The 25,691-nt window shown below is 43.3% G+C and overlaps 1 protein-coding gene across 1 annotated transcript in view; it reads right to left on the reverse strand.

Moving 5' to 3' along the window:
- KIF6 (kinesin family member 6) overlaps positions 1 to 25,691 on the reverse strand; it is a 375,439-nt gene that overhangs the window by 42,922 nt on the left and 306,826 nt on the right. The window contains exon 16 of the mRNA XM_055329543.1: positions 2,975 to 3,025. Within this exon, the coding sequence (XP_055185518.1) occupies positions 2,975 to 3,025 (51 nt within the window). The remainder of the gene's footprint in view (positions 1 to 2,974; positions 3,026 to 25,691) is intronic.

Below are 25,691 nucleotides of genomic sequence, written 5' to 3' on the forward strand. Positions count from 1 at the left end.
TGAGTATTTATTGCCTTTGTTTTTAAATATAATTTATTTAATTATACTTTTCTATAGTTTAATTTTTAAAAGAGATTTATTTATTTACTTGAGAGAGCAAGCGAGCATGTACACTCTCATAGGGAAGGGGGGAGAGGCAAAGGAGAGGGAGGGAGAATCTTATGCAGATTCCCCACTGAGGGCAGAGCCCTATGCGGGGCTTGACCCCATGACCCTAAGATTATGACCTGAGCCGAAATCAAGAGTTGGATGCTTAACTGGCTGAGCCACCCAGGCACCCCTCTAAAATTTAATTTTTAACAACAGCTGTGTCTTACCATAGCTTCCCAAATTTCCAAAATGGTAATGGTTGCTCCTCCAATAGGTGTGGAGCTGGCTCCAGCGCACCACTGGATCTGGATTTCCTCCACCAATCTATAGCCTCTTCCATATGGAAGAGCGTCTCTTCTGTCACCATTAAATCTTTGCTCCTCTGAGATACAAGGTTGCCTTTATATATGTTTTCTTGGGCATGCATCCACTCATACACACATAGATCTATTCTTATGCAAAATACACAAAAAAACCTCTCCTGCTCAGTACCCCGAACTTAGCCCAGAACAACCAACCAACCTGACCTACACTTTCATGGAAACTCAGGAACATCAAGGCAAAAGAAAGAAACAATACCAAAAGGGAATACTTAAAATGGAGGGAAAGTAGAGAGAAGGAGACAAAGGAAAGAACAGAGAGCAGACAGGGCAAGAGCAAATGTCATCACTGCCCCATTCCTTCGTCAGAAGCCCCAACCACAGAACACCAGGATCTACTCAACACCAAATATACTGAGCTGCTCTGGGTCTCACCGGAGCCCTGCGTCCTAGCCCTCAGCCCCAACGCCAGCCTGAAGGGTGAGGGTTTAGGCAGGAAATGGCTCTATAAACAATCTGATGCAATGAGAGGTTTCCCTCCATGAAAAGAATTCTGAAATGTGGTCGCCAGGGGACACATGAGTGCTGGCGGTTCCAGAGCTCTATCAGACAAGCTCCAGAGAAGTTTGGACTAAAAACATGGCATTTAAGCTCAAAATGGCAGCTGGGAGATGTTAACACTTCTTCTCTAATTGGGATAGTATGCTTTTAAAATAAATAGGTATTTCAAATGCTCTTAATTAGACTTCCATCCAGAGTGCTTTTCGTTTGAAGTCTGCTGATTACTTGAGGCAAAGCTGGGCCCTGTTGAACCTGACACCTGCTGTAATTCAGGAGAAGGCTCCCTGGGAGATGAGCAGAATTACCGAGAGGACATGCAGCCATTTCCCAAAGGTCCGGGACTGTCTGGGACCGGGGGTCAGAGAGGTTGGAGCATCTCTCATCCTGAAAGCCCCTGAAATTGACCAGGGGCTTCCGGTCATTGTCTCTAGTCACTCAGCATCATGATGCTAGAGAAAAGGCAGACGGCAGCCCTCAGATGCAGGGCATGGTGGCAGTCCTTAGGGATGACGCCCCATCCAGTGACCTACTCGTGAGGCCCGAGGGTCATCTTGGCACAACTGCCCAACCAGAGGTCCTTATGCCCTTCCCTAGCCCAGTCCCATGAGTCGGGGCCCGGCGGCGGGGGAGTTCTGGTTGCTTCCTGAGGAGCATCTCAGCTCTGATTCTCTGCCTGCATCTCTGGCAATGGGAGGGCGGGCCTGGCATGTTGATCTGACCTCTGAGTGTCAGGGCCAATGGTGGGGAAGCTCAAGCTCGGGTCAGTGTGCCTCAGGCTTCGTGGTTCTATGTTGGATGCAACCAGTGACTATGTGATGTGATCATTATTATTACTGAAACTAAACAACCCACCTTCCTAATAATCCAAATTACTGGCATTCAATGGGTCATCTTTATGACCCTAGGGCTCTCTTCCATCTTCCCTCTAGAGGTCCTGGGTGCTAGACTTCTCTAACAGCAGGTCATTGCAGGCGCCAGGCCACCTCAAGGGGAACCCTTTGTGTGGAACACACAAATTGCTTATTTCATCAGATCTCTCTTAAGTGCTTGGGCTCAGGCCAACTGGAGAGGCAACAAGGTGGTTGTGCTCTGGACACCTGCCCGATCAGCTTTTCTTGGAGCTGAACTATGGGACTCCCAGGTGATTTCCTTGGGTCCTCTAGCAAAAGGGGGCATTTTCTGGGCACCTGAGTCGCTCAGTGGTTGAGCATCTGCGTTTGGCTCAGGTCCTGACCTGGGATCGAGTCCTGCATCAGGCTCCCCGCAGGGAGCCTGCTTCTCCCTCTGCCTTTGTCTCTGACTCTCTCTGTGTGTGTCTCACGAATAAATAAATACAATCTAAAAAGGGGTGGCATTTTCTACAGCTGTCCATTGCTTGAGAGGTGCCAAGGACTTCTTTGGGCATCACTGTGTTGATTAGTGTTTGGATTATTAATGTATTAAGTGAGTCCATCATTGTTGGCGGTGAATAGCATGGGGGCTAAGAGCACCAGGTGTGGACTCAGAGACCTGGGTTCAAATCTTAGTTTCAACACTTCCTAGCCATGTGATCCTGGGCAAGTCATTGAATTGCCCTCACCCAGAAACATGCACTCACTTCTTTGGACAGTCGCGAGGCAGAAAAGATACTGTGCACACACTGTAGTGCACAGGGTGGGGGTGTGTGTATGGTTCAGAAAACAGTAGCTGTTCTCATCACCAATGGTTGCATGAGTATTAGTTGGTAGTAGCTCTGGAAAGCTCAGAGTATAGCCTTGAGGAGCGGGACATGGGGTGAACTCAGGTTGAGGTTAGGGGGAGAGGTCAGGAGGAGGAGGCAACAGCTGGGAGCAAGCACACAGGATGGGGTAACTGGCCCCAAAGGAGGTTTGCACTGACTGCAAATCTTGCCTTCCTTAACATTCTTGAGGGTTCTAGATGGATTATCTTTCAGTGGGGTCTAGGTTTCTGAGACCACACAGCTTGGATTACCTTCACCTTCTTCCTGTGCACTCTGTACCCACCTAGAGCTACTTGCTGCATATGCCTCTGGGTGATTTCTTCCTTCAGGCGACCTGTCAGACACAAAAGAAAGCCACTAGTGAGTTTCCTACAGGCTGGAGGAAGACTTTTCCTCAGAAGCGTGTTGCAAGCATCAAAACAAAACACAACACACACACACACACACACACACACACAAAACCCAAGGTAGAGTAAGGAAGACAAAAGTGGGCATAGCTTCCAAAAAGAGCCCTCCATGCACTGGATGGTGTTGGAAAAATAGGCTGCTGTGCTGGTGCCTTGGCTCATCAATGCGAATATACATTTCACTTTGGGGTTCAGTTCATCTTTGGGTTCAGTTATCTTAGTCTGTCACTCATAACCTTCTTTAGGGCCCTGGTCTCTTTAGTAGTTCTATTATTAATGAAAGAGGAGGCAGGATTTGATCTTTTAATAATTTACTGGGTTACTTTTAAATCTACTTTTTTCTCTTAAGTTGTGTGAAACTGTGTCAAGTAAAAAAAATGGTGATTTTAGTCAATGATAACCTTAATATGAACACAGCAGTTGATCATTTACTGTGAAACTTATATTATTTTAGGTTGCACTAATAAAGGTATAGTGTGTAGTTGAAGGGAGGTGATGGTGATGGATGGACCCTGAATATGCATTCTGTGGTGGTCAGACCACAGCTGGCATTTGTTCTGGGAGCGACTCTTCATAAAAAATGTTAGTAAAATAGATATAGGGGATCCCTGGGTGGCTCAGCGGTTTGGTGCCTGCCTTCAGCCCAGGGGGTGGCCCTGCAATCTCAGGATTGAGTCCCATGTCGGGCTCCCTGCGTGGAGCCTGCTTCTCCCTCTGCCTGTGTCTCTGTCTCTCTCTCTCCCTCTCTGAATGACTAAATAAATAAAATCTTAAAAAAATAGATATATGTATAGAAAATGCTGAGGGGTCTAAAACCATGCCACATGAGAAATATTTGAGGTGATCCGAGGTGTTTAGATAGAGAAGAAAAGACATGGAGAGAGAAGAGGCTCAGAGATAATGGCTGTTTACAAATCTGAACAGAGTTGGGGTGCCTGGGTGGCTCAGTTGCCTAAGTGTCTGCCTAGGCTCAGGTCATGATCTTAGGGTTCTGGGATTGAACCTCATGTCAAACTCCCTGCTCAGCGGGGAGTCTGCTTCTCCCTCGCCTCTGCCCCGCCACCCTGCTCAGGCGTGTTCTCTCTATCTCTCTCTCTCTCTCTCTCTCTGTCTCTCTCTCTCAAATAAATAAATAAAATCTTCATAGAATTTTTTTAAAAATCTGAAAATTGTCATTTGGATGAAAGAACAGATTTATTTTTGACTTACTCCCGGGAGCAGAAGTCAAGTTGAAGACAGACAGACTAGGGGCTCAGTAAGAGGAAGAAATAGTTCACAATGAGGATTGTCTCAACATGGATTAAGTTGTCTCAAACTGGACTACATTTGCCAGCAGAGCAGGGAGTCCCTTCCCGACAGTGCTCAAGCAGAGGCTGTGTGACAATGTGTGGAGTATGAGAGCGAGAACCCTTGCCCCGCGTAGGACTTGAGGCGAAGTGACCTCCAGGGCTCCTCCATCTCTTTATAATTCTATGATTTCATCCCTGAAGGGGGGGAGTGAAGTCGCACCCCCCTGCCCCACCCCCACCCTCACCCTGGGGGCTTGTTTATATCTAAGGGCTCAGCACACTTGCTAAAATGTCAGTGCTGTCTGCGTCACATGTCCCATTTGGGAGATGCGATCGGGCCACTGGGGACCCCGAGAAAGCCTGGGAACTTCACTGTTCCCTTGTCTAATGCATTCCTTTCTTCACATAAAGTACATCTGACACCTCAAAGGCTGAGGTTCTGAAAGATGCAGTCACAGGAGACCCTGTCACTCACTGAACCTTCTAGAACACCTCTAGAATGGTATGTATGACTGCAGAGGTCATTCATTTTAACATTCCCGCCCAATTCAGCAACCCCCGTTATTACTTGTATGGCTTGTATGCATCCAGGCTGTTCCACTGATGGAGCTATATATAGGCAATTATTGATGTGATGTTGACATCTGCTTCCCCGTAGCTTCCAGATTTGGACCTGGTCGGTTCTCTGGAACAGCACAGAAGAAGGATCCTCTCTTATTGGCAGTGGGGATCTGGAGATGCCATGATTTCCCCACTTGGACTTGTCCTCTCTGGATTAAAGTTCAGCAGCAACTTCAGTCCCAGTTGGAAGCCACTGTTTTCTGGTGTGCTGGAGTGCAAGTTTGCACCGTGCCTTCCACGTGTCCCCACTGGAGAGGACTGTGCACTGAGAGGAAGCCAGGGATTGGGCATAAGCAGTGCCTATGCACCCTAATTCCAAGTGGGGGAGGGTAAGAATTTAGGGAATGCATTGGGGAAAGGGGAGTGCGAGAAGTGGAAATCTGGCCCAAGGGTGAGAACTGGACCAGCCTGGCACCAACAGTAAAATGACTTGAAACCCAGGCCAGCCACAGCCACAGATGGGATCTTGTCCCCACTCTGAGCAATATGACCTTTATTATCTACATGAACAATGGACAGAAGATGGGGGACCGGTGGTGGTGGTGCTGGGCTGAGATTCCAGTCTATGTCCTACACTGCTGAATTGAGTTGTAAAGAAGCATAGCACATGCGTTCTTCAAATAAGAGGAAGTAGTGCTGTGACAAATGCAACACACCATTTAGACATGACTCTTGATTTAGAGGAGGTCATTAAGGGCTTTCTCAAGCCCACAGCAGGGACGGCCAATGCCGCTGTGGTGCCTGGCCTGTGTCCTGGGTATCTGGCATAGGCGCCTTACCCGATGAGCCTCTTCTGTGCCTGGCTGCCTCCTTCCTGGTGAGACCAGATGGGGATTTGCTCCTTGGGAGGACACACTGGGCTTCTGGTTCCTTCTTGAGAAACTATGTCCCCGATGAGACTCCCGACAGCCCGTCTGCCTGACCATGGGCCTCCTCAATGATATGTCTTCTCAACTATGTGCCTCCCAACCTCATACCTTAATCCTGTAGGTTCTCAGTCTCGGATGTCATGATTTTGCCCTGCTCCCATTGGAATGACTCACCGGGTTCCCTTCTCCAAACCCCTGCGAAGCTGTTTTGCAATGCTTAGGGTTAAAGATTCTCCATGGCCCCCAGCTTGGGAAGAGCCGCTCACGTAAATAAGGAGGGGGATTTGCCACCAGGAATGCCAGTTCCATAAGCTCCACAAACAAAAATACCCACTCTCAGGACAATGAGCCATCTCGAGGGGACCACAGGCAGGTCTTTATAATGCACATATTGATAAAGGTAGGTTAAAAATGTGTGTATGGATGTTCAGTTTTGGTGAATTGGCTAACATTGCCTACCACATGATGAGTTTTTTGAGATCTTCCCAAACAAACTTCTAAAAATAGCCTTATGGCTGACACCTTATTGCATTTTCTAACACAGTCATTCTTCATGTGAAGATAACAGTCTCTGCAATCGGCTAGATCTTGCAGTTCTACAGGTTTTGGCAAAAGATGTTGAGGGGAAAAGCAGAATTCGCTCAGCATGCAGCTTGCTGTCATTAGCATGGTGATAAATTTGCTGGTTTTGGCCTGGGTTCCTGGACACATCCCCATCCCGAGGTATGGTAAAGAGATGAAACAGAAACAGAGAACTCCCAGCCTGAGGCAGGAGATGGTCAGGGAGGGAAGCCGGGGCACAGGGGGAGGCTCTGCTGGTAGGAGAGTGCTGGTAATTAGTAATTTGGTTTCCAGTAACTCACAACAGCACATGCCAGGAACACCTCCCGCCACCCTTTCTGATTCATTGATTGACAGAGTGGGGGTGTTAGCAGGGGGTGGTGGGGTACTTGGAACCTGCCACCACCCATGGGGAGCTCCAGTGGAGACACATGACCTTAGAAAACGCCACATGTGGGGTAATGTGGTGTAGAGTTTTCCTGTACCAAGTAGTTCATATAAAAAGTACTATTATCATGCAGAAGCAACAGTTATTTTTTACAATGATAGTCTTTTGTATAAAACAATTTTCCTTAAGCTTCACATTTTATTTTGCATTCTGTTAGTCTGAAATTGTTCACTAAGTAAAAGCTGCTTGGCTGATCCAGAACAGAGCTCTTCACTTTTGACTCTCCCTCTATGGCCGTCTGCGGGCTGCCTGCACAATTTCTGTGACACAGTTCCTACTGAGGATGTTGACATCACTTCCAGGCAGTAAATATTCCTTGCTCGTGCACTATATGCTAGGTACTGTGATCTAAGTGCTGTGTGAAATATACAAACCTTAACTAAGAAGTCTCTTCTAGTCCAAAAAAGTTAGCATGATACAGGGGACCACAAGCAGGGGGCCCGCGTGCTCTTCCTTGGAAAAGCTGGACCCATGGCAGACCTTGTTCTTCCCTCATGGATGGTTTGCTTTCCTGCTGAGCCTGAGTTTGGCTCTTCAACACAGCACTTTGGGCAGCTATAACCAGTCACTGGGAGTTGGCCTTGAGATGAAGCAAACCTCTTTGCCATTTTGGTTAAACTGGAAGATAATTACAAACTTGTAGGTCTAGCAGAGTTAAGTTCAAATCCCAAGTCCACTACTTCTAGTAGGGCAGGTTACTTAACATCTCTAAGCCTCCATTTTATCATTGGAAAAATGGGTTATAATAAAATAACTGGAATTACATGATGAGATGAGCACTCGGTATTATACTATAAGTTGGTAAACTGAATTTAAATAAAATAAAAAAAAGAAAAAAATAACTGGGATAATATCTGTTTTTACCATGTGTTAGCATATGTGATACACCAGACTGGTTTTGGGCATGAGGGCACTCTCAGACATACTGAAAGGACATTATATTCATAAGATGACAGGACCAAAGGGCAAGTGGCTACTGTCAAATCAGTGGTAGACACAAGTTTAGAGGAGGAAAGGTGGGTTAGTGGCATTAGGAAAGGCATCATTACTAGTGGTGAGCCTTGGGTGGATTCTGAGGAGAGCAGAGGTGTTAAGGTGAGGGTGGGGAAGGCACCGCAGTCAATGAGAACCGTGGGGGCCACAGGGTGGAGAGGCCAGGCATATACTCGTTTGGGGGAAACATTGGAAGGGAAGGCTTGAATGGAGGAGTAAGGCTGGGGTAAGACTAGAGTCCAGGGTCCTAGGTCATTACTAAGGTCCTAGGGCCCCAGGTCCATTAGTCTGGACTCCAGTGAAAATCTGAAATCTGTCCTTCTATTTGACTATACTACTATAGTATCTCAGTAAAATCAAATTAAACTTCAGTAGCAGGATTAGGGTGTGGGGAGAGGACACAGAATGATGTTGCCTGCCTGAGGGGCCTCTTTGAAAGGAAGGTCTAGCAAGTGGGTCTGAATTCAGAGTGTGGATTTCAGTGGTGACGTGGATGCCAGTTTCTTTGTACTCTAACACAGACGACTGTGATTACTGAAAGGTTAGACTCCCTAAAGACCGTTTGTAAGGCTATTTGTAAAATTAATGGGCCCAGCATAATTTATGTGTATAATCCTTAGATGAATTTCCAACAAACAGGAGTATGAAAATCCTTTGAAGTCTTAAAATCAGGCACATTCATCTCCTCCTTGCTAATATCCCTTTCATCAGGTTGTATCTAAACTTGTTTGTATGATTTGAAAATCAATTGAGGGAGAACCCACCTCTTCCCACCATAGCAAAGGTGGATAACATGAATATTCAGATGACTTGGCTGGATTAGCTTTTGAGACAGATTTCTGAAGACCAGAAGTGGGACAGAAATGCAGAATGGTCAGAAGAGCCTAAGCTTGCAGCAGGCAGGGCTCCAGGGCCAGAAACAGGGAAGTGACTCTAAGTACACCATGCAAGATAGTCTGAAGCTGCAGGGTGGGAATAGAGTCCCTTGCCACCCCACCTGTGACCAAAAGGGGGCTGAAGAGAAAAAAGGTGATGCTACATGTTGCCTAGGGCTATGATTCGCACCCTACTGCAAGCCCACAGAGGAAGAAGGGAACCGACTCCACTTCTCTCAGTTGCAACACTGAGTTGCCCACTGAGGCTCTGCCCAGATGGGCCATATCCCAATATCACTGTAGAACAGTTACTCCAAATTGTCTTCCAGATTGGGGGCCAGGATAGAGATAGAGATGGATAAGCACAAATGGACAGAGGGAAAGAGAAAGAAATAAAAATGTGTTTCATTAAAAAGGGACCTGCCCACAAAAATGCCAAAATGTATGAATAAATCTAATGCTAAAAAAAAGATAGTAAAATTAATAGCTGGAACATGAATTCATTAGAGACGAAAGTAATTTTCTGGATAGACAGATACAGACATTTATTGATGCAGACTCACAAAGGGTTGAATTAGTCTTACTCTTTAGTTAATGGCACATTATCCTTGTCAGTATGGATAAAGCCCTGCACATATGTAGGTGTGTGTGTGTGTATATCTACGTATGCATATATGTGTGAGTATATATATATGTGTGCATGTGTGTGTGTGTATTTATCCCTATGCCTATATTCCATCTCCAATTCCCTTTCCCTTATGCCTCTAACAGGTGACCATTCTAATCAGTTTGATGTATACTCTTTTATAGTATATATTCTTATAATTCATGTTAAAGTTTTTTTTGTGCAATTTTTAAGCTATGAAAGCAATACTGTGCTACAGATCCCATTCTGTTTCTTATTTATTTACCAGCACTGTGTTTTTGACATCTACCCATTTTGTTAGTCCTCAATTTCTAACTACTAGATACATCACATAGTGTGTACCCTAACATTTTACTCGCCTTCCCCGAGGGTAGAACAACTGGGCTGCCTCCCACTCCCACTAACACAAGCAGTGTTATAATAGTCATGCTGGAACATGAAGTCTTGCAGGTCTGTGAGAGACACCCCTGCTGGGTCTCAGCAGATCTATATTAATTTGAGGCGCTCCCTCCATAATGATGGTACCACTAGAGACAGACTTCAAAATAAGTATGATAAAAATACTCAAAGAGATTAATGACAGCTTAAGTTTTCTTTAAAAAGAATAAGAAATCATATGACAAATAGGTATGAATAAGAATGAAACAAGAATAGATGGACAGGAAAAATGTTTAGAAATGAAAAATAGAGTCATTGGCACAAACAATCAAGAACATAGAAGGAATGAATAAGGGAATAAACCCCAGACTGGATATGCATATATTTTTAAGATATTTATTTATTTATTTAGAGTGCTAGTGGAGGGAAGGGCAGAAAGAGAGAGAGAGAGAGAGAGAATCTCAAGCAGGCTCCACACTGAGCATAAAGCCTGATGTAGGGCTCCATTACTTGATCCTGAGATCATAATCTGAGTCAAAATCATGAGTTGGATGCTTAATTGACTGAGCCACCCAACCCCCCCCCCAGACTGGACATATTTTAAAGGTGAATTAGTGATTGAAAAGATAATATGGAAAAGTTACCCCACACCCACCCCAAACATGGAACAGAGAGCAAGACAGAAATGGGAAAAGGCAGTTAAAAGTCCCAGAGGGGAGACTGAGAGGCTTTGTCACATATCTGACAAGAGTTCTAAAAGAAGGGGGGGCTTCTGGGTGACTCAGCTGGTTAAGTGTCTGCCTTTGGCTCAGGTCATGATCTTGGGGTCCTGGGATCAAGCCCTGCATTAGGCTTCCTGCTCAGCAGGTAGTTTGCTCTCTCTCTCTCTCAAATAAATCTTTGCCAAAAAAAAAAAAAAAAAGAGTTCTTGAAGAAGGGAAGTAGGCATGGTAAAGAAGCAGAATTGGAGGAGACAGCAGGTGTGCTTTCCCAGAACTGAAGAAAAACGTAAGCTATTTTCTTTTTTATTTATGAAAGTCACAGAGAGAGAGAGAGAGGGAGGGAGGGAGGCAGAGACACAGGCAGAGGGAGAAGCAGGCTCTCTGCACCGGGAGCCCGATGTGGGATTCGATCCCGGGTCTCCAGGATCGCGCCCTGGGCCAAAGGCAGGCGCTAAACCGCTGCGCCACCCAGGGATCCCAAAACGTAAGCTATTGGGTTGCAAGTGCACTTGGAGCATGGAGCAGTGCAAATAAAGACAAATGCAGCCCTGGACCCATCACCGTGCAACTGCAGACCTTCAGGGAAGAAGAGCCACTAGCCCCAGCTGTCAGGGGACCTGCAGCAGAACTCCTTGGACAGCAGCCCACATCTCAATCACAGCAAGGGGTACCAGGACAATGGAGAGAAGCAACTGTCAACCTGAATTTTATACATAGTCCAATTTTCATTCATAGATGAAAGCACAGTAAAGACATTTTCTGTTATAAGAGGACTAAGAGCATTTACCACCCACAGATACCACTCCCCAAAAAGGGGTCAACTGAGAGGCAACCAATCATGGAGATTTAGTACATGGACTCTGGAGCCAGGTGCCCTCATTTGCATACCAGCTGGGTACCAACTGTGCACCATTGTGCAAGCTACCGAATGGCTTGTGCCTCAGTTTCCTCATTTACAAAACAGGGATGGCACTAGTATCTGCTGTGAGGACTGAATTAGGTCAATATGTAATGTGCTTAGAAGAGTGCCTGGGATATAAGAACTGTATAAGTCTAAAAAGCTACTATGATGATCAGCAAGAAGAAAAATTAACATAGAGAAATATGTAGGAAAAAGAACCAGTGATGACTATAAAAAGAAATACATATTTAAGTAAGAATACCTAACTGTTGATCATAAAAACTCTCTATGTCTGTATATGAAAACTAAAACTTGAAGCCATAATAACAAGATAGAGATAAGTTGAGGGGATGATCAATGAGGAGGTGGGTGGGTGGGTGGAAGGTATATTTGCAATAACTACAGACATTGTTAATAGTTACTTTTAAACTCTAGAAGAATAAATACATACTATAACAACCAAATCAATAGGGTATCAGAAAAAAGGCAGTGGGAAGCACTACAGGCATGGAATGCTAAAATTTTAATAATTCAGTAGAGCAGGAAAGGAGGAAAAGGAAGCAAAGAAGACAATGGTGGAAAAAGGGCATGGATGATTCTGTTTGGTCAAACAGTCGCGAGAGCCTTATATATGTGTGTATATAACTCTGTGCGTGGCACACACACACATGTATGTGGCCATATAAACATGGAGATAATTTTATTTTTAATTAATTAATTAATTAATTAGTTTTTGAGCATACACGCGTAGGGTTGGGCAAGGGGCGAGGCAGAGGGTGAAGGAGAGAGAATCCTAAGCAGTCTCTACACTCAGCACGGAGCCTGACTCAGGGCTCCATCTCACTATCCTGAGCCAAAATCAAGAGTCAGGACACCCAACCTATTGAGGCACTCAGGCACCCCTGAGCATGGAGGTATGGTGAATGGACACCTATAAAGCTGTTACAGAGGGTTGCCTGAGGGTGGAGGATGAATCAGGTAGGAGAGGTAGGAGCCAAGCAAGATGAAAGAAAAATGGTACGAATGATTTAGGATTTATGTAAAAGTCTCCTTATGTATATTTATAAAAAGAAATTAAAATTTAAAAACCACTGCAATTTGTTTCCTTGAGAAGGGATGGGATGTTACTACAGCATGCTGACAGTCTCGACTGGGTACCTGTCCACTGTGCTGATGGAAAACATTCAGGGCCTGAGTCCCAGGGCCAGGCTGGAGCCAATGCGGGGTTCCAGCTTATCTGTCGGAAGTCTGTCGTCACACAGGACTGCGTGCAAGAAAGGTGAGGGTGGAAGATGGAGAGTCAGAGGAAGCCCAGAATGGGAGCAGTAACCCAAGGGCTTTCCACCGGCTTGGGCTACGGGAGGCCCCAGAGAAGCCTTCAGCGCTCCCTGGGATCGGGGAGGACGGATCCTTTCCTGGATTCCCTAAAGAGAAAGGTTCAGTGACAGGGCACTGCGTGGGAGACCAGGAATGGCCTAAATGCCGGGCAAATGTTTTTAAGCCTTCTCATTCCAACATGACATTTCAATTCTCCAGATTCCAAGACTTTTCTTCTACTTGGTAACATTATTAAGTCATGGAGAGAGGAAGAAAAGCAGCTCATCCTTAATATCAATAATTTCAAGACAAACACATTGTAACCTGCCTTGATTTTCCCCACCGGGATTTTCTCAAGAGCCCCCCATCACCTTGGCCCTATGTCTCAGAGGAGGATATGCTCCATAATTGATGAGCATTTCAGCTCAGGATGAAAACACCAGACAGCAGTCTGGGCTTCAAGACAGCTCCTTTCTTATCACCAGGACAGTACATGATGATCACATTTTGGGAGAATGCTCTCATTTATAAAAAATGACCAAATTATACCATGTCTGGGAGACCTGATTCTTTTCCTATGGGACATTCATTCTGGCTACCCAAGTAATTATAATAATCATACGAGATTAGCACATTCTGTCTGAAGCTTAGGCATTTGGCTATTGTATACACTTAATTAAACTAAGGTGCTTATTGATAACACTATTCCAGCATGTGATAATATTTCATAAACATATTCAGAGAATTAAGTAAATAAGCACATTTATGAAAAGCTCAAATATATGTATGTGCAAGTAGGTAAGCATAAGGAAAATTTTCAGCTCAGAAACCAGCATGAATTGTTAAATACTAAACATCTCGGGGAGCTGAGGGCTCATGATTGTGTTGGCATCCATTCAAAAGATGTTACTTTAGATGCTTGGAAGTTCTTATCTCAGCAAGGGAAGGATATAACCAGCTTTCAAGACCTGCCCTGGAGGAGTAGCTATAGATCACAATCCTTCTTTCCATTTGAAGACATGGGTCTGGTTGCCAGGGCTGCTATCTGGGGCCAGGGGAGGGTCCACGCAGCATGGCATCTGATTTCCAACCAGAAGCTCCAGAAGTAGCCCAGGGGATGCTCCCAGAGGTACCTGGGCACATTCAAGCCTCCTCTGCTCCAGTGTGAGTGGGGCAGGTATAGTCTAGTTAATGCCATTGCCCTCAGCTCACACTGGAGGCTAGTCTGTACAGGCCCCTCATTACCTGTGGATGTAGAGGTCAGGTCTACAGGGATATAAAGTAAACCCCAGGCACTAAGGTATTTGATTTGGCAGTGTATTTAGTTTTCAGATGAATTAAAACATGAAAACTTTTTTTTTTTTTTACAAATGTGGGGCCCCCACATACTAAACCTTTGCCTTCTGATCATTACTCACCCTCAAATTCACCATTACTTTCATTAGGAACCGGGTCTTTCATATTCCTTTATATAGTCAAAGATGATTGATTTCTGTAATTGGAAGTAAATGACTTTTTAATAAGCTTGGTTGAAATGCGGGTGGTAATAGTCCTGTTTTCAGAGCCTGGGATGATTCCTACCCTCATCCTTCTATTTTGTTTTTCTTCCAGAAAATAGCACTAGAACTCTTCCTTTTTCTATTTCTGTTATGGCTCAATATTTTCAGAGAGGAGAGAAGAAGAAAGAGAGGCAGAGACTCGCCGACCCTTTTGTAGAGGATGCTTTACAGAAATGACATGGTTCAGGGAGACTATAGTTTCCCCTCCCTGAACTTGAGTTCTGTCTACATGAAATGCTAGTATGCATGGCTGTATTTCTGTAGGGATTTCTATCCCAGCTGTTCATTTTGGGGGTAAGTGGAGAAGAAGGAAACCAAGGGAGTTAGGACCAGAGAAAGGAGGAAAGCAGATAGCAACACTGCAAGGGAGGTTTTTGCTGTGAAGCTTTGGGAGAGATGGAGGAGGTTGAAGGGGGACGTCCACCCAGCCCGAGAACTACTTTCTTCATTCATTAGAAGGGGCGAGGAGGGGAACTGGGGAGTTGGAACGTGTGGAAACAGGATCGATGGCACAGGTTTCGGTGCTGTGTCTCTGGGGAGTCACTACTCCGAGTGATAAAATCAGGCAGGGAACACTCAGAAGAAAAACAGACACAGAGAAGGAATTGCCATAATATGCAAAGACAAAAATAACTTACAAGCTTCATGTTGAAACTTCTGGGGAGAGAGATCCTGCAAAAACATATGTCAGTGTATTAAAGGAATAATAAGTGGATGTTAAATATACACGAGCCATTATGACAAGCCGGAGATGAATTACATGCTATGATATGTTCTTTAGTGTCTCGGTTCTCGTGTTTTGTTTTGGTGAATATACAAATATTTGTAGGGCCTTTCATAAGTCTTCTTGCAAACTCAATCTTGTTTTTTACATAAAGTCTAGATCCTTAATTATGACTTTTCTTATCACAGGGGTGTTCTGGTCCATGGTTGGGGATAAATGGGCAACTGAACTCTACAAATTAGAAGACAGGACTGGACAGTGTATATCCCAGGGTCCAGCAATTGTTGAGAACTCTGTCAGCAGAAGCTGTTTTCCGTTCGGCTTGTGGAGTGTGTTGGTCATTAGCTGCCCTAGGGGACTGGCAGGGGCCAGGCCAGCAGACCTTCCCATTCTTTGAACTTGAGGAGGTTAAAATGCTCAGCATTAGGAGCAGCTTCTGCCTCCTACGAGGGGTCTAGATATCATCTTCAAGGCAAACAGCTCTGCTTGAGATAATCTAATCATTTAATGGACCATTTGAGGTCCGTGTATATATAAGGCTAAGCTCCACTGTTCTTGGGGAAGCTCTAAAAATGAGATAACCAAAATGCAGGGGTTTCAGAAAAGAGTTAGGTGCTCTGTGTTCAGAAATACACCCTGGAGGTATGTTTCTTTAGCAGAACTATGTGCCTACACAGCTAGACATTTTTTTCCCCCTAAATCTCCATGTAGATTGCCCTATGCCTTAAAAGTACTGTTTGTGCTTAGATCATGTGATTGTTAATTTTCCGGGTCAGTGTGGCTAAGGTATGGTGTCCAGATGTTTGGTCTTTGGTCAGACACCAGTGTAGATGTTGCTTTTAGATGTGATTAACATTTTTATCAGCAGAGTTTGAATAAAGCAGACTACTCTCCATAACGTGGATGGGCCTCATCCAATTAGTTGAAAGCTTTAAAAGAAAAAAAAAAAAAAAAGAACCAGGTTCTCTGAGGAAGAAGTAATTCCAGAATGCCTTGGGAGTTGAGTTGGAACAGTAACTCTTCCTTGGGACTCTGGCCTGCAGACTTAGCCTGCAGATTTGCACTTGCCAGCCTCACAATCACAAGAGTAAATTCCTTAAAGCAGTCTCTTTCTCTCTCTCTCTCTCTCTCTCTCTCTCTCTCTCTCTCTCTCTCTCTCCCTCTCCCCACACACACAGACACAGACACACACACAGCCCTATTGGCTTTGTCTCTGGAGACCCTAATACAGGTGGCATGGATGTGTGTTCTTGTCCAAGCACTTGCTCTTGCACTTTGAAAGCAGAGGACAGACCACGGTGAGATAAATGCGCAGGCCTACACTAGTCCTCACCTTGCACATGCGTGGAATCTCTTATTTAGGTACCAAATGGTGATCATAATAAAGGGGAAAGACACTACTGGGTATTTAGTGAGTGGTATCCGGTCTTGCATAGTAAAGAACTGCCCATCTCAACAGGTCAATGACATCCCCGCTGAGAAAGGAATGCATGGTGAGGAGCTGGTCACTGGGTGCAGCCCACGTGGACTAGCCAGTTGCTTATGTCCTTTAAGACCAAATAGCCCAGGGGCACCTGAGTGGCTCAATGGTGGAGTGTCTGCCTTTGGCTCAGGTCATGATCCCAGGGTCCTGGGATCGAATCCTGCATCAGGCTCCCTGCATGGAGCCTGCTTCTCCCTCTGCCTGTGTCCCTGTGTCTCTGTCTCTTTCTCGGTGTCTCTCCTGAATAAGTAAATAAAATCTTAAAAAAAAAAAAAAAAAAGACCAAATAGCCCAGTGTCAGGGAAAACAAAGTACCATGAACTATTTGTCAGGGCTATGAGTCCAGACAATGACGTAGAGAGAGCAAATATGTAAAGAGGCAGTTGGGCCTGGAGGCCAAAGCAGGCTGCTACTCAGGATGCCTGGCTGAGGCCCAGAGCCACTTGGTGATGATGGCCCTCCAAGAGCCTCACTTCCAGAAGTAGCTGTTAGCTCCTGTTAGCTACTCTCCATTAGCCTGAGCCTTTGGTAAGGTCTTATAAAAGTCTTCCTGGCCTAGCCAAATGTGGTAGCCAAGGAAGCAGAATCCCTGGGGCTGGAGCAGTGGCTCGCAGCAATGTCGCCATCAGAGGACAGCAGGCCCCTGCAGTGAGCAGAGAGATGAGGAGGCCAGGGAAGATGAGGGTTCCTGGGCCTGTACCACAGAGCATTCAAGATGTCGTTCTTGGAGATCCTCTCAGGATCAGTCTGGGGACTTGTTTTGAGATGAGTGGACTAATTTTTAACAAGAAAGTCAGTAGGGACTTCAGCCATAATCATTTGGGAATAAAAAGGTGACAGCCCTGTTTGGCTGTCACTGGCTGGTGAGGCCAGGGGTACACGAGACTCCCTGGGAGGAGTTTCCTCTGATGCTGTCCCCTCCAGGAATGAGAACGGAGGGCTTATGCAGGCAGGTGAGAGGTTAGAAGATCGTGGGACTGGAATAGGACAGCGTCTTTCAAATATGGCCTGGATGATTCTATTCCTAGCTGGTGCCAATCCGAACTCCAGAACTGCTGAAGAAATGAGATCTGGTTAAATTTGTTCTTTTTTACCCTTCTTAAAAATATCAAAAGCTAATATTTTGCAGACGGTTTTGTGCTGGCCACGCTGGCCAGGCGTCATGGTGTCCAAGACAAACACACCTGATCCACATTTGGTCAGCATCGGGAGGCCCAAGGAGGCCAAGGAATTAACAGAGGAATCCAAGGATTGTTCCCTATCCTGAAAGGCCTCCGCTTGAAATAGCTCTTGCTTTGGAGGACTTGTGTGAGTGTGTGGCAAGCAGAGGGAGCAGGGCTGTGGGGGAGAAGCTTGTGAATCCATTCAGTTTCATATAAAAGGATTTTGATGCTGATCTGTCATTGGAAACAGATCTGAATCCTTCTTCGTGGTGATGAATATTTATAACCTTTCCTCTTCACAGTCCAGGGTGTCAGTGAAGAGTGAATGTGTGTGACATGCAGTTTTTGGTGAGAACTTTGCTCTGGGCCTTAGGATCTTGCCTGCTGCAGACAATATGCTTGAGGCCATAATTTTATGTACCACAGAATCACAGAAATCTGGTTTTCCACAGGATGACGCGTTAGTGGACTAATGTGAGCAATCCTCTGGGGGTTGTTATTTTAACAATGAGGGGGCGTTTAGTGGAATTGATGGTTTCTACCTGGATCTCAGCAACGCACCAACTATGTCAGTATGACAGATGAATGACGGGCGCATTAAGATCTTGCATGTTCAGCAAGAAAGTGATGGCTGAGCATCTGGATGGCAAGCGGGGCACCCGTAATTCCTGACAGTGTGACATTATCAATCCTGACAGGGGCTTCTAGAAAGCTCTCAAGGGGGTCCGAGGCCTTCCTGCAGTTTCTCAATGCACTTCAGTGCTCTCCAATCCAGCCGACATAGCTTGCTCAGTTTTCTCTGTCTTCCTTCCACCATATGAGTTGTGAGGACCCCCCATCTTAATGTGGTGTCTTCCAGGAGCAGGCCCCAGGACAAATAGCTTATTCAGGAAGTGAGCCCTGGACAAACTGATGAGAATGAGGGGAAGTGAGATGCGAAGGAGCAATAGCAGTCCAGCTGCCAGCTGTTCAATCACACTGGGCACCTCTGTAGGACCCACACCTCCAAGTTGTCCCTCCTGGCGGTGAGGGAGGTGGGGTGTATATGTACCAACTTCCAAAAGACATGGTTTGAGGCCTCCTGTGTGGGCGAGGGGCGGGCTGGGGAAGGTGTTAATTCCCTGGCGCTAGCCTGCCCTAGTGGAATTGACAGTTTCTCCCTGGACCTCAGCAACTCACCAATGGCCAGGCAATGCTCTCAGGAAGACTGGAAGGTGCTAGCAGAGGAGGCTATGCTAGCGTCCACACACGGTACACAAGGGGATATGGGTGACGCTCCGACAGCATCTGCTCTGGCTTTTACTTCTCGTTCTTCATCCTCCTTGTCTGAGAAGGATCAGAACCTCCTACCGTTAACGTGGTCTCTTACAAACAGAGCTAACTCCCTGGCAACGAAGCCAACAGAGAGAGAGAGAGAGAGAGAGAGAGAGGCAGAAGAAATGACATATCCCAGCCAGTCCATCACCTGATTTCTTATAGGCCTGGCTAGTATTTTGGGGACCAAGTTTCTTTTCTGTCCTAGCAGTTAGGAACGCCTGTAGCAGTCACTAGTTTTCTACTGGCCATATTTTAATAGAAACCGGATTGGCCAGTCCCTTGGCTCCCATTCTGCATGCCAGGGGAAGCTACTATCTCTCTTACTATCTCTGTTTCCCTTTTGGGGTGACACCTTGGAAATGAAGCTCTGACAACAGGAGCTCCTTAATGCTTTTGCTGATGGATCAGTTTTCGCTCGGTGCAGTGGAAGGAAGGCAGTGACGTGCTGCTATGACGGTGGATGTCACTTTGGCCAACCCTGGCAGAGGTGGACACCATCTGGGGGTGTGAGGGACTTAAGCCATTTCAAGGACTCAGGACAATGCAAACAATGCATCCTCCTCGGCCTGGGTCCTTGGGCCTGTTTTACTCCACTCCCTGCTATGCCTGGTAGAAACTGGCAGCCATTTAAGAAGTCAGGGAAAGACATCCCTGGCTGTGAGTGTGGGTATGTTGGTGGTGGTGGAGGTGACCTGATGAAATACTGCTCTGTGGATAGAGACTAGAAAATAAGCGACTGTGGTTTAAGTGGGACAGAGATCAAAAAATCTCCTGAGGCTTGTTTAAGAAACCCACACAATTTGCTGGGTTGAGCATAGTAGGGGGAATTGTATTATTGATGATTATCTCTGATAAGATGTCTTCAAATCTTTGACAGGACACTTATTTGTGGTGACACCAGCAAAGCCAAGCGGAGAAGCCCTCACTGTGTGATATATTAGGGGGCTCTACACAATATCCACAGGGCTCAACCCTAGGAGTCTTTGTCCTACTTCTCAACCAGCTTCTAAGTCCCCCAAGGCTGGGACTCTTGGGATGTGCATGCCTGCCTCCCTCCCCCGCCCCTTCCTCCCATGGCCTTAAACTTAATAGATGCACAATCATTGTCAAATAAATCAATCACAGGACTCAGAGTTTCCGCTGATATTCCCGATCATAGAAGGAAGGCCTCAATTTCCTACTGTTTCCTTCTAATGCCAAATGGCCCAAACTCAGGAAAAACTGTGTTAAGGCTTGGTGTTCAGCAGCCTGAAAAATTCACCACACCTGGATCCTCAGCTCACCCACAATTGCCTAAGACCTCCTTCCTCTAGAAAAAAAAATTCTGTTCTCTGCCTAAGATTCATTTCAAGATGATAGGCTGAGGTACGTTGTTTAATATTGCTTCCTGTCTTCTTTCTTTGGCAGACTCAGTTTTATTTTCATATTGAATTAACACAGTAAAATTGACTTGGGGGTGTGTGTGTGCGTGTGTGCTCCTGGGCAGCTCTATGAGATTTAACACATACATGGATTTGTATAACCACTATTGCAGTCAGGATTCCCTCAAGTTCTATTGCCCCCAAAAGCCCCCGGTTCCTGCCCAGAGACTGTATAGCTTTATGAGACTGGCTTCATTTACTTGGCACAATGTTTCTGAGGTTAACAAACGATAACATAGGGACGCCTGCCTTTGGCTCAGGGTGTGATCCCGGGGTCTGGAATCGAGTTCCATATCGGGCTCCCTGCATGGAGCCTGCTTCTCCCTCTGCCTGTGTCTCTGTCTCTCTGTGTCTCTCATGAATAAATAAATAAAAAATTAAAAAAATGATAACAAATTATTACTTCTCTAGGCTAAATATTGGTTTGTATGATATGTCTATGTTTAACTTTATAAGAAATTGCCAATTGTTTTCCAAAGCTTCTGTAGCATTTTGTATCCTCACCGGCAATACATAGGTTCTAGTTGCTCCATACCCTTGCTAGAATTTGGTATTGTCAGTTTAGAAAAAAAAAATTTAAGCTATTTTAATAGGGGGTGTAGTGATATCTCAGCATTATTTTGAATTATATCTCTCTAATGGCCAATGATGTGGAACATCTTTGCATGTGCTCATTCAACATCTGTACATCCTCTTGAGTGAAGCGTCTGTACACCAGACACTTGAGCCCCCATGACTCCTTTTTTAAAAATAAGTGAGCTGTGGGGCACCTGGGTGGCTCAGTCAGTTAAGTGTCAGACTTTTTTTTTTAATAAATTAATTTTTATTGGTGTTCAATTTACCAACATACAGAATAACACCCAGTGCTCATCCCGTCAAGTGTCCCCCTCAGTGCCCGTCACCCATTCACCCCCACCCCCCGCCCTCCAGTGTCAGACTTTTGATCTCAGGTCGGTGAGATGAAGCCCAGTGTCAGGCTCTGTGCTCAGCAGGGGATCTGCTGGAGATTCTCTCTCTCCTTCTGCCCTTACTCCCATTCTCTCTCTGTCTCTAATAAATAAATAAATCTTTAAAAATTTACTTGTTTTCCAAGTATTAAATTTTTGGAGTTTTAATTATTTATTATATTCTGAATATAAGTCCTTCATCAGATGTGGTATTTGAAAATATTTTCTCCCAGTCTGTCACTTGTCTTTTTATTCTCTCAACAGCATCCTTCATGGAGCAAAAGTTTTAATGATGATAAATGCAGTTAATTACTTTTTTTTTTCTTTTGTGAACTGTGCTTTTGGTATGATATCTAAGAACCCTGGTCATGGAAAGCTTGTCTAATGTTTTCTTCCAAAATTTCATTGCTTTACATTTTACATTCAGATCTCTATTTTGTCTTAAATTTTGTATGTGGTAGGAGAATAGGTTTTTGTTTTGCCTATGGATATCCGATTGTACTAACACTGGTTGTCAAAAAGATGATTCTTCCCTCTTGCACTGGCACCTTTATTGAAAATCAGTGGCCTTCAACGTGTGGGTCAGTTTTTGTACTTTCTGACCTGTTCCATTGATCTGCATGTTGGTCTATTTGCTAATATCAAAGTTGTCTTGATTACAGTAGCTTCTAGTAAGTCTCAAAATTGGGTGTTGCGAGTCTTCCACCATTATATTTTTATAAAGTTGCTCCGACTATTCTAATTTCATAGCCTTTTCGTGTAAGTTTTAGAATCACCTTCTCTGTTACCACCAACAGTCCTATTGGGATTTGATTAGAATTGTATTAAATTTAAAGGTCAGTTAAGGAGAATTGACATCTTTTCTGTATGGACTCTTTTAATTTATGAACACAGCATGTCTCCATTTACTTAGGGTTTTTTTTGACTCCTTTTGTTAGAGTTTGGTAGCTTTCCTTCCATATGTTTTACTAGTTTTATATCTATTTCTTTAATTTTTAACCTCTATAAATTATGTATTAATTAATATATATATGTTATGTAAGTATATATTTTAAAGTATGAAATGAGAAATATTTAGTTTTGGTTGTCAATTATTCATGATTAATATATAAAGTACGATTAACTTTTGTACATAGACCTTGTATCACGCAACCTTGCTAAATAAACCCCTTTATTGCTTCTTAGAAGTCTCATAGATAGTTGGGATTATCTAAATAGACAAATATGTCATGTGTGAATAGGGACAGTTTTGTTATTTCTTTTCAAATTTTATGCCTTCTTAATATTTTCCTTGTTTAATTGCACTGGCTAGAACTTTTGATATTGTGTTAAATAGGAGTAGTAAGAGTTAACAATCTCAATTGTTGCCAGTTTTTAGAGAGAAGAGTGTTGTCATCCATCAGTAAGTATGATGTTAGCCATGAGTTTTTAAGTGTTGCCTTTCATCAGGTTGAGGAAACTCCCTTTTATTTCTAGTTTCTAGACTTTTTATTGTGAATGAGTGTTAAATTTTATAAAATATTTTTCTGCTTCAATTGGTATGATCATGTGTTTTTCCTTCCTTAGCTTGGTAATATGGTAGCTTATACTGATTGATTTTTGAATACATCAGAATTGTCTTCCTGAGGTAAACCTCATTTGGCTGCATTTTTTTTTACGTATTGCTGGATTTGATATGCTGGTATTTTTAATATATATCTATAGGGGATATTAGTCTATAGCTTCCTTGTGATGTTTTTGTCTGATCCGGCATTAAGATAATACTGTCCCCATAAAACATGTTGGGAAATACTCCTTCTTGTATTTACTGGAAAAGATTGTGTGGAATTGGTATTATTTATTTTTTAAATATTTGATGGAATTCTATAGTGAAGCTATCTGGGCTAGGATATTTCTTTTTGGAAGACTTTTAACTATGAATTCAATTTTTAAAATAGATGCAGAAGCATTTAGTAAACTAACTTCCCTTGTGTGAGTTTTGATAGTTTGTGGCTTTCAAAGAATTTGTCCATTTTGTCTCAATTGTGAAATTTGTATAGATTGTTTGCGATATTCCCTTATCCTTTCAATAATGTAATGATACCCCTCTTTCTTTCTTGTTATTGGCTATTTGTGTCTGTTTATTTCTTTGCCAATCTAGGTAGATGTTTATCAATGTTACTGATGTTTTGGTTTCACAGAACCAGTTTTGGTTTCATTGATTTTCTTGTTTTTCTCTTTTCATTGATTGTTGCTCTTATCTTTATTATTTCCTATCTTCTGCTTGCTTTTGAATTATTTTGTTCTAGTTTCTTAAAGTGGTAGCTAAGGTTGTTGACTTAGATTTATTTTGCCAATATATGTGTTTAATGCTATAAATTTTCTCCTAAGTACTGCTTCAACTATAACCCACAAATATCTATGTGTTTTATTTTCATTTTCCATCAGTTGAAAATATTTCTAATTTCTCTTGTGAATTTATTTTTGATTTACAGGGTTTTGGGGGGAAGTGTTTAATTTCCAAACTTTCAGAAGTTTTCCATTATCTTCTGTTACTGATTTCTGGTTTAACTCCATTACGGTAAGAAGACACATGTTAGTATTATTTCAATTCTTTTAATTTTGTTAATGTTTGTTTTATAACCTAGACTGTGGTCTGTTTTGGTGAATACTACACGCACAACTGAAAACAATGTATATTGTACTATTTTGGGGTACAGTGTTCCATAAATGTTATTTATATCTGGTTGGTTATCAAGCTGTTCAGTTATTCTCTATCCTTGTTAATTTTAAGTCTATTTGTTCTACTGATTACTGAGAGAAGAGTATTGACATCTCCAACCATAACTGTGAATTTGTCCAACTCTCAGTTGTACAGTTTTTGCTTCATGTATTTTGAAGTTCTGTTTTTAATATATACACATTTAGAATTGCTAGGACTTCTTGGTGAGTTGTCCTTTTTAGCCTATATCATGTTCTTCTTTATCTTTGTAATTAATTCTAAGTAATTTCTTTGCTTTGTATTTGACCTGAATTTAGTATAGCCATGCAAGATTTCTTTTGATTAGTGTTTGGATGGCATATACTTTTCCATCCCTTACTTTAATCTATCTTATTATTATATTTAAAGTAGGGTTCTTGTAAATAGCATATGGTTGGATGTCTTTTAAAATAGACTTTGCCATTTTCTCCCTTTCAATTGGTATGTCTAGACTGTTTATATTTAATGTAATTATTGGTGTGTTTAGATTTAGGTATACCATTTTCTTGTTTTGTTTGTTCTCTGCTTTTCATTCTTTTTTCCTTTCCTATCTTCTTTTAATTTGAGTGTTTTTAGAATTCCATCTTAATTTATTGATTCAATTTTTGATTATACTTCTATGAATAGTTTTTTAAGTGATTGCTTAGGGGTTACATTATGAATACTTCACTTTTCAAAGTATACTTAGAATTAATGCTTTATCACTTTGAGTGGGACATAGAAACCTTATCAACTGCAAGGAGCAGTGAATCTCTGGTATGTTAAAGGGTTTATGTGTATAAAAGGGCTGGGGCAGTGCAGTGACCAAACAAGCCTGAAAAATGATGGATTAAACAAAAACAGTTGTATGAGGAGATTTCCCAGAGAGACTTTGAGTAAATCTATGCACATTATTACTCTTTAAAGGGGAGGGTAGACCATTTAGCATCTCTCAAGCTTTCTGATCAGAGAACTCCTTGTTTATGGATTTTTCCCAGGAATATACTTTATAGAAAGCTGCCTTCTATGTAGTAGGTGCACCACATTTTTTTGAACTGAATTGGCAAAGGGTAAGTCTTAACGTTTTCATTTGTTATTCCTCCACTTATTTGAGGACAGCATGTTTCTCTTTGTTTTTAATTTTCTTTTAACTACTCTCTTTAGACTTTCTTCCCCTGTAATTATCACCGTCCTTTCTCATCGTTGCTTTATTAAGTCTTTCTGCCTTCCACATTATAAGAAATGGGAAGGCAGGTTCCCCACTTAGCCCCATGGGGCATGTTCATTAACAATCCTTAAGAATTGGGTGTCTGGGTATAAGACTGATAAATCACTGACCCCTACCTCTGAAACCAATAATACATTATATGTTAATTAACTGAATTTAAATAAAAGAAAAAAAGAAAAAAACAAGAATAAGGTCCAGAATGTACTTGCCATGTCAGAGGTGACCCAACCAAGGCACTCCAATGGGTGAGAATGTCACTACTGCCATGTTTTGGATACTGTCTCTCTCCACCTGCCCAGGATCACATTGGCTTTGCTGACAGCCATCACATGATCCTGCTGCCTCAAAGCTGGCAGCCAATTGAGATTCACTGGCCCTTCTACACAGGGAGTTGCTTCTCCTGATAATCCTG

The sequence above is a fragment of the Nyctereutes procyonoides genome, unplaced genomic scaffold (assembly GCF_905146905.1).
Source record: "Nyctereutes procyonoides isolate TBG_1078 unplaced genomic scaffold, NYPRO_anot_genome, whole genome shotgun sequence".
In the NCBI taxonomy this organism is placed as follows: Eukaryota; Metazoa; Chordata; class Mammalia; order Carnivora; family Canidae; genus Nyctereutes; species Nyctereutes procyonoides.